Below are 17,599 nucleotides of genomic sequence, written 5' to 3' on the forward strand. Positions count from 1 at the left end.
TGTACCCAGTCGTGGTTCTTGAATATCGTCGCTCTCTCGTAAGCCCGAGGAAAGTAGTGACCCTCAGATCGAGCGAGAGATCCCTAACAACGGAGTTGGGGGTGGGCAAAACCCGGGAGAAGAGGTCGAAAGGCTTGAATCTGACAAGACCCGTTGTGTATTGCTTGTACGTACCTATTTGTAGGTACTGAGGCTTCCCATTCTCGGCCCGCAGACGTGTTTGGGAGAGTTGCTCTGCCGGATATATCGACCACCAGTCTTCAGGTTCTTCTGCAAAGGATTCGATTGCCTCCCTTCTCTCCTGCCCATTACTGTCTCTGGGAAGTTTGTGTCCTGAGTGTAGCAGTCTCTTCCCTGGGCCCTTGTAAACAAGGGTTGCAGAATGGCTATAAATGCCGTTTGCCTCGACTTCCATTGCCCTTCTGCATCGAGTGAATGTGCGACGTCGCCAGTGCTGATGCAGACGTGGGTGCCAGCTCGGGCACAGCCTCTTCCTCCTCCGAGAACTGGCCGAGACCTCCCATTGAGGTCCAGCTTTGGATTGTCTTCATACCGGGAAGATCATACCGGGAAGAATGGAAGCTCGAGGGGAGTTCACCAATGAAATTCTTCAGCTTGTCGAACAGTCTGAGTAGTGTCAGTCCTCAGCTCTAGGTAGGGCACTAGATAGTACTCCCACTCCAGACGTCGCCGATCATGAGATTGGGGTACCTGGTCTGCTGGTGCATGGTACGAGAATATGTTTGATATGAGGATAGAAGGCCGAGTGTTTGCCGGGTTCAAAACGACGAACGCGCTCACTTGGTTGTACGGGGTTGCGTGAAGGACATTCGCCTAGAAGGTGCTATACTTGATAGATGTACAAAAGCTCAGGGTGGAGCAGCATTCGCTTTCTCTCAAAGACCGAATGGAAGAAGAGTATGTAATTAAGTTTTTTGGTTCGCGAGCACTCGTGATAGCTAAGCCTAGGAGCACCGGGGAGACTCGGGGCACCCAGTGGCTCCCAAGGGCACCCGGGGAATTGGTTTAGAGGTCGGCACCAGCGCCCAGCTTCCGCACCCCGCCCACCCGCACCCCAGAGAAAACACTCGCTGGCGTCGTCGCCGGGTTGGCACGGGTCACAGATTGGTACCAACTACCTTTGTAGTTAGTTATTCTTTCTATATTCTTACTTGACTCAGCTCAAAATCATCTCAACTCCGATCTACCCATCGACACGTCGCTCTAATTGCTCTCTATAAGCACCAGAGGAGCTCCTAATTCCACGAACTACTGCGCCTGAGATGGTACATCTGGTCTCATGGAACCACCAAAGAAAAAGGCAAGGCAGAGTGTTGCCCGACGCGCTCCCTACGCTGCTGCGGCCTGTGACTACTGTCATGGCCGGAAACTGAAATGCTCGGGGGATCGTCCCTGTCTTCGCTGCAAGAAACATGCCATCTCATGCAGTTATCCCGCAGCAAAGCCGGACTCAACCTCTACAGTTCAGCCTCGGGACGCTCAGACGTAAGTCTCGTCAAATCCCCCGCCCAGGAACTCGTGATAGACGAGGGTCCTGACATAGACAGGTTGCCCGACGCCTTGTTCGCCAGCATCGAAGATTTACAGCGTAATCTGGACGACTTCAAAACCCAACTTCGAGGAACCACAGCTCCCGAGCAGCCAGGACCAGGACCTGCGAACCCAACTCCGCCAGAAATACTTCCACTGTCTCGAAGTCCACCTAGAGACGAGCAGGACGATGTCGCCCCTTCGAAACGACAACTAGATCCGGACGTCCTCGATGTATATGCTGGCCCGACCAGTTACGCGTTTGGAATGGTTACAGCAGATGCAAGGCTTTCCAACCTCACCCCATCCAGTAGGGAATTTGCGACAACTGATAGCCCATCGCCCCCGGAAATTGTGGTTCCTGCACCCTCACAATCAACTGCTCGACCCGCTGAAGCTTGGGAAGGCCACGGCGAAACTTCGCTGGAGAAATTCACCCTCGACGACGCCGTACATTGCCTGGACACCTTCCAAGCTGTGTTCGGCGTCCTCCATCCTCAGCCGCATCTTGAGAAGATACGGCTAAGCTTGCCTAGCCTGTTAAGATCTGCTAAAAGGTCACTTTGGAGTCGGCCAACCACTCCAGGGCACTGTGGGCTCTTGGAAATGTTTAAACTCATCCTGGGAATCGCCTTGGTTGCCCAGACCGGAGGTAGAACAACGTTGTCAGACACTCTTTACCAGAGTGTAGAGCCTACCATCGCTGCTGCTGTCTTCCAACGCTCCATCAGTCATGACTTTCGGGCTTTGTTACTGCTCGCGGTATGGGAAACATTGTCGCAGGAAAGCCCATTACTGATCAAGAATTAGGCTATATTCCACTTCTCCAATGAAGATCTAGTCCTTGGATCCAGAGCCATCATGTATGCGGCACGCACCGCTGTTGAAGAAGGGCTCTATCGAATTGAAAAGCTCTCGGTCCTTGTCCCCGATGAAAAGGAACGCCAGGTGATCATCCGGCAGCTATGGAGCTTGTTTGTACTGGACCGTCAGCTCAACTTCGCCGCGGGGCTACCATATCATCTCGGTGACAGTGACGTCGACCTACCCCCTCCTGTAAGTCGTTCCCACTGACTCCGCTGAGTATGTCTGCTGATGAGTTACACTGTAGGTCGGCGACGGCTACCTCGCTGCAATGGTCAGCTACGTGACATTCGGGGCGCAAGCATGGAACTCGCTGGTGAATCGAAACCTGTTGGCCAGTGGACAAGCTCCATCTAAAGATGCAATGAACTTTTTCCACTACCAGGTCCATCAATGGCATCAGGATTTGGACCCTTCGGTATGCTTTGACCCCGCGGCGATAGAATCGGACGACCATAGCTTCTTCACCTCCACATCTGATGAAATGGAGGTGTATCGCAAGACTCTCCTGTATCTTCGCGCAAATCAGATCCAAATCCTCGTCCTCCGTCCCATACTCATCTATCCTCAGACCGCTCGCAACAATACCGCCCTGGTAATGGAAGCTATCAGCTTGGCCAGAAAGTCTATCCGGACGTTGAGAGTTTTGGCCACCGACGTCTATTTCTATAGAACAAGGCAAGCACTCTTCAACCATTTTCTATCCTCTTCGTTGGCGGTTCTCTTTCTGGCAGCAGCATACGATGCAGAAACCCGGGCAAATAAAGCCGGATCTATGGACAGTGCAGCCACACTACTGGAGAATTCGACGATTGAGCTTCAGCAGGGCCTCGATTTGATCGATTTCCATCGCTCTCATTCGCACTCGGCTGCGCGGTTGTGGACACGCTTCTACCGGCCAAGACAGCAGCTGATTCGACTGGGTATCTTACCAAGCACTGCTGAGACAAGATATCAACAAGATCAGCATCCCCACCAAGGCTCAACAAGCGCAGGTCGAACCGACACGCCGGAACAGGAAGAGCGCCACGTAGCCGGTATAGTTACCGACGGACACACTGGACCAAGCGGAGCAGGGGATCTTGATTCCCAGCTGGATGTGTCGGTTCCTGTCGGCTTCGATCCTGCGACTTTTGATCCTGAGAATAATCTATTGTGGGTAGACTGGTTTGACGGGGCATTCATGGATACCTCCGTCCCATTTGGCATGCCGGCATGGATGTGATGGGTCGGGTATAGACACGACCACCGAGTGTGTCATTCGAACCAGTAACGTACGTAAATATCCAAGTACCTAAACTCTGACTCGATCACGCATTCGCAGTCCTAGCCGGCTTCATGGAGATCCAGGTGGCGAAAGCACGGCATACCTCACACCACAGGACTCGAGGAAGGGTGCCACAGCCATGTGAGGCACCATGTGGCAAAACCAGACGCCGGCACGTATCGTACTAAACTCATTAGTCCAAAGTACAGGCCGGAAGTAGCTATCTTAAGGCCATCACATTCATGTTGTCCACCGGGTCACCTGTTCCATACTCCACCGGGTCTGGGGTTGGGGTGGTTTTTGTCAATCCAAGCTCTCTGATAGAGAGATACTCCGGCTGTATCGAAGAGTAATATACCTCCATCCGTATAGATCCAGCGCAGCATGCCGAAGAACAATGTAATAAGTCTGTGCTTGCAGCCACGGTGCCTGTAGAGGCAGTGACACAACGAGGGAATTGAGTCGCTGCCTTAATTGTCACGACGGTAGGGCCCGCACCGCAAGCTTAAAGCAGCATTTATGCGGAGATAGAAAGAGACGGCTCGACGCTAAGTCCTGGTGCTAAAGCAGCGTGGGGCCCTCACTATCAGGATTCCCCCTGTTACTGCGCCCCTTCGACTCTGCAACTTCGCTTCTCATCCATCTGGCAGCAGTCCATCTCGCAGCTCACAACTTGCTGGGTGAACAGCGCTTCTCTCAACGACTCGAGATCTTGGTCAGAGCTAACCCCTGAAGAGCTCCTGCATGTCGCTTCTCAGGTGGAATGGAGCATTCGCCAACCTTGTACCCTGGTTCACCGCAGGTCACAGCGTCCCGGATTCGGTGCCATCGCTGGCAATTTAGGCCGAAATGTTCCAGGCTTCTAAGCCAATCTCACCGCCAATGACCTGCCGTCCCTACCTCCTTCCGACGGAGTCAGGATCAGTTGAACCGCCTTTTCTCCAATTCTGATAACGACTGATCCATCAGAAACAGATGGGAAAGCACGGTACTTCGCAGTCCGTCGTGAGTTGTCAGAGCGAACGGAGCCGTACCCTGCCGTTCCCGACGCCTCACAGGCCGACAAGGTGATCAACAAGGTCAACACTGGCCGCTGTCCCCGCCATCAACCCGCATTTCCCCAAGTTCTTCCCCTGATTGATCCGCCCCGCGCAAAACATTCCACCGGGACCCGCAAGGCATCCACAAATCATGGTGCTGTCTGCGGTATGGTTCGGTGTTGATATGGGCGAACAGCCTGATGACCACGCATAGGCGATGATCCGGCAGTTGGAGAACACATGGCAACAAGAGCATTCCTTGCGACCTTGACGAGTCCTTGACCGACCATTTAAAGAGGTGTAACCCTCCCTTCCCCAGCTGCCGGGGTCTCTCGGAGCTTCTGCAAAGTGGTCCACCACAGCCATACCTCTGTGCTTATCAGCAAAGCTCTCTCCGAGCTTTGAACGCCCCGGATTGCAGTGCTCCTGTCATCTCACTTCTTACCAACCTTTCCCTGCTCAAAATGGACGAAAAGGTAGCGAGAGCGGATCAAAAGGACGTTGCGTACGACAGCGACCCGAAGAGAGAAGTCCTCGAAGAGATCGAAGGTGTTAATGGCCTAAAGACGGTCGAGGTCGGCTTCGCAGCTGATCAGGTGATTGTCGAAGTTGACCACAAAGAGCGAACCCGGATTCTGAGAAAGGTCGACTACCGCTTGATCCCGATCCTTGCCGTCTTATACCTGTGAGTGGAGACTGCGTCGAAACGAGCTTGTGTCTGCTAACCCTGCCGCCAGGTTGGCATTCATCGATCGCGGGAACATTGGCAATGCCAAAATCGCCGGTCTCTACGACGACCTCCATCTCCATGGAATGCAATACAACACCGCCTTGACATTGTTCTTTGTGCCTTATGGCTTCTTTGAAGTACCATCCAACATCGTGCTCAAGATCCTGCGGCCGTCGATCTGGATATCTGTCTTGATGTTCTGTTGGGGTAAGATATTTGGCTTTGATATGCAAAGCCTGCAGTGACTAATATGTCGTAGGAACCGTGATGACTCTTATGGGTGTGGTTTCTACCTATGAGGGCCTTTTGGTAACAAGATTCTTCTTGGGCGTGGCTGAGTCGGGCTTCTTCCCTGCGGCGACATACCTACTCACGATCTGGTGAGCACCTCCTGGAGGATTACAGCATGAAGATCTTCTAACGTGTACAGGTACATGCGATACGAGGTGCAACGCCGGATGGCTCTCTTCTACGCTTCTGCCTCGCTTTCCGGTGCGTTCTCCGGGCTGTTGGCGTATGGGATTCAGCACATGGACGGCGTAGCAGGACTGGCAGGCTGGAAATGGATCTTCATTATTGAAGGTCTTGTTCCTGTGGCTGGCTCCTTGGTGGTCTGGTTCGTGCTTCCGGACAACCCGGAGACAGCCAAATTCCTCACAAAGGAGGAGAAAGAATTCATCATAAACCGGCTGGCTCTCGAGACGGGTTCTGGCCATGGTCGGGTGACAAACACTGACCGAATTCGAATGCGCCACATCATTGCGGCGTTTAAGGAGTGGAAGATCTGGGGTGGTGTGATTATATTCTGGGCCAACACTGTATGTGCTTGCCTTTCCTGCCAATCCATAATGTACTGACCAGGGATCTTGCAGATTGGTGTCTACGGCTTTACGGCTACGGTGCCATCTGTGATTGAGGGCCTCGGATACACCTCGGCCAATGCACAGCTGATGACGATCCCGGTAGGTTCTTCGCGTGGCGCCTTAGCAGAGAGGCAGTTGCTAGAGGGAGGCTTGAAACTAATTGGTGTTGTACAGATTTACGTTTTTGCCATGATCTTGACGCTTATATTCGCCTTCTGGTCGGACAAAGTCCAGCAACGAACGCCGTTCATTATGGCCGGGTTCAGCATTGCGGCGATCGGCTTCATCGGCGAGCTTGCAATTCCCCATCCCAGATTACCAGGCGTGACGTATTTCTTCCTCTTCCCGCTTGCAGCAGGTCTTTATTGCCCGTTTATCTGTCTCGTGTGCTTGATCGGGAACAATCTGGCTCCCAGCTCCAAACGGGCCGTGGGCATGGCTCTGCTCATCTCTATGGTGAGTGTTTCTGACCAGTTCTGGATGACGCTGACAACATCAGGGCAATTTCGGTGGCATCGCTGGGAGTAACATCTATATTGCATCTCAAGCACCGAAATACCCGACTGGATTCGGGACTGGCTTGGGCATCTGCGTGGCTGCGGTCATCATGGCATACGTGCTGCGAGTCGCATATCGACGGGAAAATGCCAAGCGCGATGCATTCATGGTTGGCAAGACGGACGAGGAGATCAAGGCACAATACACGGAGCAGGAACTTCTGGATCTGGGAGACAAGAGTCCCTTCTATCGGTATACAGTGTGAGTGATGCAGTGGAGTATAATGATGCTGTAGCAGGGATTGTAAAAGGGGCGGAAGAGCAAGGGGGTGTGAGAGTGCCAGACATGGTTCTGCCATAGTACCTGACAGATATCTGCATAGGTGGTCAGTAGGCCATGTCGACAAAGGGAGTACGTACGAAAGGACATGGATATAGCCTTGGGCATTCCATCTTGTGTGTTGTGTCTCCAATATTTCTCTGGTACGTTGGAGAACCAAGGCTGTTGAGAAATGTAGTATTGTAGCTGTGCCCGAGTACTTACATGTAGGTAAGTTGGGTCGGCACCTACTAGGTAGTCTCTGGGTAGTGGAGCGTACTTGTACGAGTACAATTGCCACCGGCCCTGATGCACCATATCGCACTTAGTTTCCTGGGTATACCGGGTATACTGGGTACATGTCCCAACCATCAGGCATTCAATAGATTTTGTGCAAGTACAAAGTATCTTGTGCTTGTCTTGGTACCTTGGTACCTTGGCGTGCTTGGACATGACAACGTGCCAAGACTCTCTCTTTGACCAGTGAAATCACGAAATTGCACCACGTGTAGAAACTATGAGTTTTCATTGGATCCCTTACGAGGTATTTGATTGGACAGGACGGATTCGTACCCTCTCTGCCCTTCTCCTTGGGTCCAACAAACCGTATCGAGACGTATTGTGTACTCGGTATGTATGCATGCATTACCTTGGCTGACTAGCTACCTAGCTAGACGAGGCTCAAGAAATCTCGGCGTACAGAGAAGGAGAGAGGGAATGTTTCTTGTCTTTGTTTTTCAGGGCGGAAGAAAGATTGAAGAGTTGGAGGGACGTCGAGACAGAGTTTTTCAAGGGTGCAGGGGTCTGAGCGCTCGAGTTAAAGCGGCGATACTCGTCCAGTTCTGCTTTGGCGACGTACATAGCTACAGTAGGGAGCCAGCAAGGCCAGGTAGCTAGGAGTTGGTGAGGTCGGACGAGGCTTTTGCGGAACAGAGGTGTCAACTTTCACATTCTACGTCTACACCTACCTAAAAATGCGTTCGTCACTCGCCCTCGCCTCCCGTCTGGCAAATATCCAACTCACACTCTTCACCCGCGCCAACTGCGGTTTGTGCGACGTGGCGAAAGCGCGCATTGGCGAGTTTCTCACCAAGAACGACGACAACAACAAAGGTACCATCAAGAACGAGAATGAGGATGAGAACAACAGCAAAAGCAAAAGCAGCCGCATCGTCCACTACGCCGAAATCGACATCATGGACCCCGCCCATACCAAGTGGAGGGACGTCTACGAGTTCGATGTGCCCGTGTTACACGTCGATCGTTCTGGGACTGGAAAACTAGGAGAACCAAGTCAGGACTTTGTACCGACACTCGACGCGGCGAGGAAGCTCATGCACAGGTTCACGGCGCAGGAAGTGGAGAATGCGGTTGTCGAGGTGGAGCAGCAGCAGCGAGGATCAGGCTCAGAGTCAGCCTCGGCCTCATCCTTATGATTTTCGCACCCTTTGTCTTTACAGAGCATCAGTTCCTGTCTACTTCTTCTCCTGCGTCACTAGGTTCGCCGCCCCATATGCCGCGCCCTTGACGGCCTGGGCAGCCGCGTGCCCAAACGACCCCTTGGCCTTGGAGAGTGACTCTGCCATGAATACCGGCACCGCCGTCATGTCGTTCACCACCGAGATCTGCGCCACAAAAGTCAGTCACTGGACACCACATTCGATGGGAAACGGAGAGACGAACCATCTGGAATCCCATGTCGGCATACTGTCGCGCCACCTCGCCCGAAGGGCAGTATATGCCGGACTTTTTCCCGGCGTCTTGTGCCGCCTTTAATATTCTCGCAATCGCCGCTTTCAGTTCGGGGCTGAAGTCGCCTTTGACGGGGTATCCGATGTTGTTTCCCAAATCCCAGGGTCCGATGAAGAGCACGTCAATGCCGTCCACTTTTGCGATTTCTTCGACCTAAAAAGGGCCAAACCAGAAAGTAAAAAAAGTCAGTCTCTTTCTTCTCGCTTCTATCCACACAGGGACCGACAGCGCGGGAGGGTGGAAACAACGCACACAGTCCAAAGCCTCCTTGGTCTCGATCTGCACAATGGTCAAGAGATTCTCGTTGGCGTTGTTCATGTAGTCAAATCCAGAAAGGTCGCCTGTGCCATCGAACGCGCCCATGGAGAAGGGACTGCCGAAACCGCGTTTGCCGTACGGCGGGAACTTTGCCGTCTGCACCAGCCTCTTGGCGTCGTCGGCACTGTACAGCAGGGGCACGATGATGCCGTGGGCGCCGGCGTCGAGGGCGCGCTTGACCATCCAGCCCTCGTTGGCGGGGATGCGCACAATGGGGCTGACGTTGCATGCGGCGACGGCGTGGACCGACTCGTGCATCTCATTGTCTATACATCCCAAGAGTATACACTGTTAGCCCCGCCGGTCTGTCTATCTATGAGTGTTCAAATTGCCCGCCCAGGCAGAGAAGGCGACGACAAACTAACTCACCCGCAATATTGCCATGTTCGCAATCAATGCAGATCCAGTCAAAACCCGACCGCGCAATGGTCCGCGACAGGTGCGAGCCGGGGAGCATCTGCCACGCGCCGAACGAGAGGCCAGACCCGGTATTCAGCGCCTTGCGCAGGGTATTTGCTTTTTGCATAATGGTGGCCATACTGTGCTGGCGAGACTCTCGAGAGGGAGAGACGACAGTGGAAAAACTGTACGGGTGACGGGGTATGTATGTATGTGTTGACTTAAAAACTCGCTCGGTATTTGTAGAGCGAGAGGGAGAGAGCCCGAGAGATGGGAGTTGGAGTATGTGTTTTTTTTTCCTCTCCTCTTTTCTTTTGAAGGACCAAGTCAACACGAATAATACTATCCGAGTATAAGAAAACCTGTGAAATAACACGAGAGAACAAACACAAGACCACGAGACAAATACACACTCTTTTTTTGGATGAGTCCTGTCCTCAATTGATCGATTATAATCCGTCGCGCCCTTTTACTACCAAGGCAGTTGTCGGCGAGCGACCCTTTCCCCCTCCCCCCACTTTCGCTTTGTCTTTGTCTTTGCATATGACGCTTGTCGCCGTGAGGGGGGTATTTTTGAGGTGTGAGGTGTGAGGTGTGGGGGGACAGAGAGGGGACTTGGACGGGTAGGTGGTAGGATACGAGCATTTTCACAGAGACAGAAGAGAGGGCGCGCGGGGGTGTGTATGTCCTCTTGGTACCTACCTCGCTACATGGCCTTGATGGTAACCCCTAGTACCTACCTAGAAAGACGAGAGGCTCGGTGGGTGTTGTACCGAGAACGATGGACAGACGGAGCTCTACGACTAGGTACTCGTGACCTGTACCGAGTACAAGGAAGGCTTACTTACCAGCTACCTACCTACCAAGGAGCTATCGAGGTGGCGTGGGTGGCTACCCAGGTATGTAGGTAGGTACATAGCTCGATAGGCAGTGGCACTGTACCTCGTACGGAGTAGGTATGTAGGTACCGAGTAATTACCTCGTACAAACACAACAACCTCCCCAAACCAACATGCCTAGAACGAAGCCCCCCCTCAGCTCCCTCACTCTGCAGGTCCGACGGTACGGAAGCCGGAAATACCATCCCATCCCACCACATCCCACCACATCACATCCCGTCCCATAACCTCCTCGCGGGTAGCGTGGTGGCTTCACCGTCTAATTTGTATGTACTTGTCCCTTTTACTCGTATGCCATATACATACTCCGCACATCTCAAAGGACATCTCACAGACAAACTCTACCGTACTTCACTTGCACTTTTGTATTTATATTTGCACAGCAACTTATTTAGATCCTCCCAATCCTCGGTAATATTGTTTGGTTCAATCTACAAAAAATGGCTAGAGTATCCTATCCTATCCTACCCTACCCTACCCGGCCAGACACCTACAGCTTACTGCTGCCGCTCGGCCGCTCCAACGCATTGATCGCGTTGCGGTAGTTCTTGACCAGCTGCCGAATGGCCAGGTCGAGCATGACGTCCTCGCTGCCACCCGGGATCCGGGCGCCGGGGACCTCGCGGTAGATGCGCTCGGCGATCTCGCCCTGTCCCGTGCGCGTGTAGCCGTTGCCGCCGAACAGCAGCACGGCCGTCTGGGCGCACTCGTTGAAGACGATGCCGGCTTTGGCCTTGGCCAGCGCCGTCAGGCCGCCGAGCTTCAAGTCCGCCTCGGCCTTGGGGAGCTGTGTCATCTGGTACAGGAACTGCTCGACCCAGGCCTGCATCGACTCGAGCTCCGCGGCCGCCTTGGCCAGCCGGTGCCGCACCACGGGCTGCTCGATCAGGGCCTTGCCAAACGCTTCGCGTTTCATGACGTACTCAAACGCCGCCGCCAGGGCCACACGCGACTGTCTCGTCACGCCCACCGCGATGGTCAGCCGCTCGTGGTTGAAGTTGGTCATGACGTAGCGCATGCCCATGCCTTCCTCGCCGATGAGGTTCTCCACGGGCACCTTGACGTCGTCCAGCTCGATAAAGGTCGTGCCGGCGCTGATTTGCCCGGCCACTTTGAGCCGACGCATCGTCACGCCCGGGTACCCTTTCAACGGGCACACGATCATGCTCAGACCCGAGGCGCCGGGACCGCCCGTCCGAACGGCCATGGCGGCGAGGTCTGACCAGTATCCGTTGGTGATCCATTTCTAGATATCATCTTCAATTAGCCCTCTCCTCTTTCCCCCCAAACACATTTTCTTTCTTTCTTTTTTTTTTGTTGGTTGGCGGGTGGGATTGTAAATAAATACCTTTTGTCCATTGATAATGTAGTGTTTCCCATCTGCCGTCTTCTTCGCCGTTGTCTGGATGTTGGCCACGTCACTTCCGGCACTGGGCTCGGTGATGGCGATGCATGCTCGCTTCTTGCCGGGGAGGAGGTCGTAGAGGAATTTCTCGTGCAGGGCCCTGTCGCCGAACTTGAGGATGGCGGGTATACCTGGCGGCAAAGGTCAGTCGACAGACAGTCTCAAATCGCAGCACACCCCCAGGATCATGCGGATTCTCCCCCCGGGATTCGAATTTCTTGGGGGAAAAGGGGGGGGGGGGGGGGAAAAAAAAGGTCACCCACCAAAAGCATGACCGGCAGTCATGGAGGCGCCTGGGCCGCCGACACCAGCTCGCGCCATCTCGTCCAGGTAGATGCCCGTGTGCAGGTAATCCCACTCCTCGATCGGGGTGCCCAGAATGTCGTGGATGCCCACTTTGTGGAGCCACTCGACGGGCAGCGGCGCCGGCAGGTTGGGGATCAGCATGTTGGCGTCGCGGAAGGTCTCGAAGAGGTGGTCCGGCACCGTCTCCTCGCGCTCCCACTCCATGGCGTAGGGGATGAGGTGCTCCTCCAGGAACGCCCGACATGCCTTTTGGAACCGCTTGTGCTTCTCCTGGTAGTATGGCGAGGGCATGCCCGCGAGCCAGGGCGGTTCGGAGAGGGGGGTGATGACGTTCGACGACGACATGGTGTTTGTTGTGGAATTGGGTTTGGACGGAGGAGGAGGAGGAATCGAGGGTGGTGATGCTAAGGAATAAGCACGTTCGGGCCCCTACAAGACGAACGAACGAATATACGTACAATCAGTCAATCACTAATTAAAAGGTCAAAATACCTTTGGAGGTCCAGAGACTTCCAAGGGAACATTATGTAGTTCTGACAGCTGCCCCAGATTTTTTCTGACTCTCGTCTGCCCAGGCCCAGTTGCAGCTTGTGGTTGTCGGCATCGAGGTAAATTCGAACTCGGGATGCCGAAAACGCATCCAGCCGACAGTTGCCTCGGGAATTTGAAACGAGGCTGGCCAAAGGACCCCGCGAGGGCACGTGACGAGGCTCTGCAGCCGCCAATGCCGAACGAACCACGAGGATCATCAATCACGAATGGATAATTCTCCAAGAAAATGAACGCCTCAATACATCGCTATCTCAAAACGCCTTGATAATCGTACAGCATGAACCACATATCACATATTCCCGATCCCATCCCATCGCCAGCACCAACAAGAACATTCCGAGTCGCAGTTGGACCAACTAATACGGTGGAGATGGAGAAGCATCAACACCCACAACCTTCCTGTTCATCCTCCTGGCCGTCGTCCTCATGGTGAAGGAGAATTGGATGGCCTTCAAAATCTCTCTGAGGTCGACCACCGTTGCCCACGCCTTGACACCGAATCTCCCGCCGTAGTACTGGCCACCAGTCTCATGGGCCATGTGCCGGTGTTGGTTGAAGGACTCTTGACTGCCGTTCCTGCCCGTCAAGCCTTCCTGGGAAGACCTGGAATCGTCGATGTACTCTGGTGGGATCTCCGACAGTGGGAGCATCCGTGGCTTCGTGATGTCGTACGGAGAAACATCGTACGAGTAGTGGAAATAGACGGAAAACGGCACCATCAGGATACAGGTGGTCATGGTTTCGATGCCAAAGTTGACGTCTGCGTAAGTCATGGTGGAACTCTCTTTCAGCACGCTGGTTGAGCGGAGAATGGTGAAAATGATCTAAGAGACGAGAGAGGCTGTTAGACAAATGATGACAAGGAGAAGGCACAGGACAACCATCCACACATACCTCTTGGATGACGGACAAGCCGATGATGAGCTTGAAAGACAAGAACTTGGCCAGCGGCTTGTGGTGCTTCATGTCCTTTTTCAGCGCATTGTAGAACTTGATGCACGATGCAACGGCAATGAAGACGGAGATGTTGTGGATTATGGTAAGCTGCCCAGGAAATGGTTAGGCTGATCGACTTTGTGAGGCGGATTGCTCGCCGGATGACAAGTACTTACCCAGATATGGGAGAAGTGGATGTTGCTGCTCTCCAGACAATATTTGTTGAAGGCTTGAGTGATGTCTGTGGCGACAGCAATCCCTAGGGATATAACCACGTATTGGAACACGACGACCCATCGTTTCTGTCCAAAGGTCCATCAGCGTCCGGCCTTTCCTGCATATACTCCTCGGGTATATCAACGACGACTTACCCTGTACCATTCTAACCCACTGCCGTGGGCATTGCGCCCCTTCTCGGCAGCTCTGCGAGACCGCGGAACCTCAAGGGCGGCAAAGAAGACGTCGCGAAAATCCGGACTCGGTGAGACAAACTCGCAGAGCAAGAGGAAGAAACTCCCCAAAGCGATTGCTTCCCACACGTCCGTCCACGGGTCGAGGTATGGGTATGCATTCGGGAACGCGATCCCGAGAAGCGACAACAGGCTGTTGAATGGAAGGAGGAGGCAAATTTTCAAGATCCTGTGATGGAAAAGTCTCAGTTTCTGTGTTGTTGGTCGCAGAAAACCCCGATGGGCATCAGACTCACTTGCTCTGCTCGTTGGGTTTACTGAAATGTGTGGCGTGTCTTGCCATGAGAATGGCCATAGACAGGGAAACAAATGCTGTACAGCCGCCCGAGAGACACAGATTGAATTCTCTAAAGGAGAGGTTCCCAATAAATGGGTCTGGAGCATCTGAATTGCACCGTCAATAGAGGTAACTTCCTCGGTCTGCTCGTCTTCAACGTACCGGCTGTTAGGGGGTTGGGCATGCCGCACACGTTCGAGTCCCCATCGTCGTTGCTGGATAGGCCCATCTTTGCAATGTACCTTGTGGAGGTTGTTGTCCTTTGTACAAAAAGTTCTGATAGTCAATGGCACAGATGTTTCTTCGTGATGCTGGCTCAGAGTGCTGGAGGGACCAAGCCCGGACTCTCGAGCAATCTTTATACCATCCATTGAAGTCGATCGTCCTGCCAAAGTACTTCAGAAGCCTCAAGTTGGTCTTTAGAATTTCAGGCCCTCCGTAACCTCTTTCGGGCAAGTGTACGAGGTCCCCAATGCACTCGGTCGATCTGCGCTGTGACAGGGGCAAGTCGCTACTGGCGATCTCCATTGCGAAGGTCGAATGGCATTGCTTCCAAGTATGCACGATGTCATATTTCGCGGCAGTAGACGTCTCAAGCCTTCGAGCAGGCAATTATCGCGAGAGGTTTCATTCTTGCAATGCCCCTTCAGCCCCCAGAGCTTCAGCCTTGTGGCGCAGCTCGAAAAGATTACCGCATATGGACTAGCGCTGCACGAATGCTTCATCTCGCTCAAATCGGTGGCTCCGGACTTCCCACCTTCGGAAATCAGGCGGGCGACTTCAACTGGCTCAAAATGCTGTTCTGTCTGACCAGCCTGCTTTCTGCTTTGCGCGAACCACAGGTGGTTCCGCTCATTCAATCGTTGAACCTCGTCTGACAGATGCCTACCATTTCCACCTTACAAGCTTTTCGCCTAATCGGCTCCGTGCCACCGAAACTCCAATATTGCCCTAAGTGGGTTAAGGGCTTTGACCCTATTAACTGCTGTTCTTTTGTTGCTGCCTGCCAAAAGGGCCACTTCCACAGGCACGATTCATTGACCTTCGAGCAATAATGGACTCCGCTGAGCATGCGAGTAAAGTCTACGCTTTGAGTGCATTTCGCGATGTGGCAATGGATAAAACCGTGTTCCTGGTCAGGTCGGGTGAAGTTGGCTGTGGTCAGAAGTCTTTTCGAGGCGTGAATGAGAAAAGTTGTCTCTACGTTGTTTCCTTCTCCTCATCCTCGACATGCCGAACGTGGGGAGACCAAGTCGGGATTGCCATCTGTGCCGACAGAGGCGGGTGAAAGTGAGTATTGATTCGAATATGCTTTCCTGGACCTGCATTAATAAATCACCCACAGTGTGATTTGGCCCAACCGGAATGCAACAGGTGCACACGTTTGGGGAGAAGCTGTCCAGGATATCGGGACGAGTTTGACCTTGTGTTCCGCGTCCAAAGCCCTACTTCATTCGCTCAGTCTGCGAACCGAGACCGCCGACGCAAGAGGATCAGTCCGCCCTGCAGTTCCGGTCCCAAGAAGTCATCCTCGCAGCGCCCAAACCACGAGGGGCCTGGGGATCGGTGTGAAAAGGACAATATGCCGCATATGGAGATACTCGACCCAGGTGATATCAGCAACCTGTACAACTTTAGTTGAAAGCTAACATGTGTAGATGTCGTGGTTTTCTCTGGTTGGTATCTCTTTCCGACGCGCCAGTTGGCAGAATGCTGGGACAGTCATGCCTATACGCTAGCGTTCAGCAATATCATCGGTCCTCAGAGACATAGCGCCCCATCGGAGTTGGTCGACATCAATTTCCTGTCCGGCATGGTGTCTGAAGCAGGGCAAGACTCTTCCATCGTACTGGCCTGTCGTGCCATTGGCCATGCTTTCCTCACCCGCAACATAGACACGCCTGAAACACGATCCAAGCGAGCGGCGACATATGGACAGGCCTTGAAAGCGACGAATATGGCTCTCGAGCATCCAGTACTACAGACGCAAGACGAGACGCTGGCGTCTGTGTGGCTGCTGAGTCTTTATGAGGTAAGAACCGCCTCCTGTTCGTAGCTCTTGGGAATCCCCGCCAGCAGGTGTAAAGATTCAAGTGATTGTTGAAGCAATAGAAAAGACCGGCACTGACCATATCGCATCAGCTCATTGTATCACCAGGTCAAGGCCGTCAACCTCTTGACAAGTCTCCACAGAGCCACGGCATCGGTTCCTGGATTGTCCATACCCAAGGAATGATGAGTTTGCTGCGGTTGCGAGGCACTTCGCATTTTAATACGCCCCTGGCACGGGATTTGTTCTGGCTGATTTACTATGCAATCGTGAGTGCTCGGTCCGGTTGACTATCTCATGGTCGCAGGTTGCTGATAAAAACATTAGCAAGTCAGATGCTTCATCACCGACATGGCCAGCCCTTCTGAGTCCTCGAGCTGGTTTCGGGAGCTGGAAAAGTGGCTGAATGAAGACGAACTGCACACCTATCGTCTCTGTGTATATGGCCATCATGCATCCACTCTCTGTGCGACCATCCAACAAACCATCACTCAATGGACAGCAAGTTCGCGCGGTGCAGCAATGGCAGTAGTCGCGGAGGTCGAGGGCTTTGAGAGGGAAACGCAGCATTTGTGGCAGGCCCCTTATGACAGTCCGGGATCTGAAACTGTTGCTGACTCTGGACTGAACATTGGGCTACTATGGTGGCGCACGTATCTCCATGCCTTTCGGTTGCAGCTCCAACTGACTCTGTTGGAGCTCTGGGACAAGATGCGAACCGAGAAGCTCGGCGAAGACGCAAGGACCTTGCAGGATGAATTTCAGCGTAGGGTTAAGGTTGTCCAAGGTGCAGCAGATGGAATCCTCGCGTGTGTCCCCCTACTGCTTTCGACGGATGGTCCTTCAGGCGCCTCTCCAAGACTAACAACAAGATTTTGGAGGGACGGAGTCCGCCTCCTTTGGCCCTTGAGGCTCGTGGCACTGGGCGACGCGACCAGGGATGACCAGAAGAGGGTAGCCTGGGCAACACTTCAACAGATCAGACACGAGGTGGGAATCAACCCGCCAGGAGCATTTCCTCTGCCGTCTTAGCCGAGTTGGCCACAAGAGAGACCCAAGTGCAGTAGCATACCCAAGATATTCGAAAGAAAGCAGTGATGTTCC

General features: G+C 53.4%; 7 protein-coding genes across 7 annotated transcripts; 4 read left to right on the forward strand and 3 right to left on the reverse strand.

Moving 5' to 3' along the window:
• Positions 1-1,443: 1,443 nt before the first annotated feature.
• AYO20_03706 (hypothetical protein) lies at positions 1,444-3,640 on the forward strand (the record flags this gene model as incomplete). The annotated part of the gene is made up of 3 exons (XM_022642006.1): positions 1,444-2,313; positions 2,362-2,607; positions 2,663-3,640. 3 exons carry the CDS (start codon positions 1,444-1,446, stop codon positions 3,638-3,640), a joined length of 2,094 nt encoding a protein of 697 aa, XP_022501949.1.
• A 1,546-nt stretch (positions 3,641-5,186) lies between these two features.
• Positions 5,187-7,078, forward strand: AYO20_03707 (hypothetical protein; the record flags this gene model as incomplete). Its single annotated transcript, XM_022642007.1, has 7 exons — positions 5,187-5,407; positions 5,460-5,659; positions 5,712-5,832; positions 5,883-6,270; positions 6,325-6,414; positions 6,490-6,771; positions 6,815-7,078. The coding sequence occupies 7 exons, from the start codon at positions 5,187-5,189 to the stop codon at positions 7,076-7,078; spliced, it is 1,566 nt and encodes a 521-aa protein (XP_022501950.1).
• A 1,027-nt stretch (positions 7,079-8,105) lies between these two features.
• AYO20_03708 (hypothetical protein) lies at positions 8,106-8,567 on the forward strand (the record flags this gene model as incomplete). The annotated part of the gene is made up of 1 exon (XM_022642008.1): positions 8,106-8,567. The coding sequence occupies one exon, from the start codon at positions 8,106-8,108 to the stop codon at positions 8,565-8,567; it is 462 nt and encodes a 153-aa protein (XP_022501951.1).
• A 39-nt stretch (positions 8,568-8,606) lies between these two features.
• AYO20_03709 (hypothetical protein) lies at positions 8,607-9,739 on the reverse strand (the record flags this gene model as incomplete). The annotated part of the gene is made up of 4 exons (XM_022642009.1): positions 8,607-8,756; positions 8,815-9,036; positions 9,136-9,467; positions 9,571-9,739. 4 exons carry the CDS (start codon positions 9,737-9,739, stop codon positions 8,607-8,609), a joined length of 873 nt encoding a protein of 290 aa, XP_022501952.1.
• A 1,250-nt stretch (positions 9,740-10,989) lies between these two features.
• Positions 10,990-12,555, reverse strand: AYO20_03710 (hypothetical protein; the record flags this gene model as incomplete). The annotated part of the gene is made up of 3 exons (XM_022642010.1): positions 10,990-11,745; positions 11,848-12,035; positions 12,168-12,555. The coding sequence occupies 3 exons, from the start codon at positions 12,553-12,555 to the stop codon at positions 10,990-10,992; spliced, it is 1,332 nt and encodes a 443-aa protein (XP_022501953.1).
• Positions 12,556-13,118: 563 nt separating this feature from the next.
• On the reverse strand, positions 13,119-14,674 carry AYO20_03711 (hypothetical protein; the record flags this gene model as incomplete). Its single annotated transcript, XM_022642011.1, has 6 exons — positions 13,119-13,586; positions 13,657-13,806; positions 13,875-14,000; positions 14,070-14,337; positions 14,405-14,552; positions 14,608-14,674. 6 exons carry the CDS (start codon positions 14,672-14,674, stop codon positions 13,119-13,121), a joined length of 1,227 nt encoding a protein of 408 aa, XP_022501954.1.
• Positions 14,675-16,027: 1,353 nt separating this feature from the next.
• On the forward strand, positions 16,028-17,527 carry AYO20_03712 (hypothetical protein; the record flags this gene model as incomplete). The annotated part of the gene is made up of 4 exons (XM_022642012.1): positions 16,028-16,055; positions 16,104-16,477; positions 16,588-16,764; positions 16,823-17,527. 4 exons carry the CDS (start codon positions 16,028-16,030, stop codon positions 17,525-17,527), a joined length of 1,284 nt encoding a protein of 427 aa, XP_022501955.1.
• Between the last annotated feature and the right edge of the window lie 72 nt (positions 17,528-17,599).

This window comes from Fonsecaea nubica (genome assembly GCF_001646965.1).
Source record: "Fonsecaea nubica strain CBS 269.64 chromosome Unknown Scaff18, whole genome shotgun sequence".
NCBI classification, from domain to species: Eukaryota; Fungi; Ascomycota; class Eurotiomycetes; order Chaetothyriales; family Herpotrichiellaceae; genus Fonsecaea; species Fonsecaea nubica.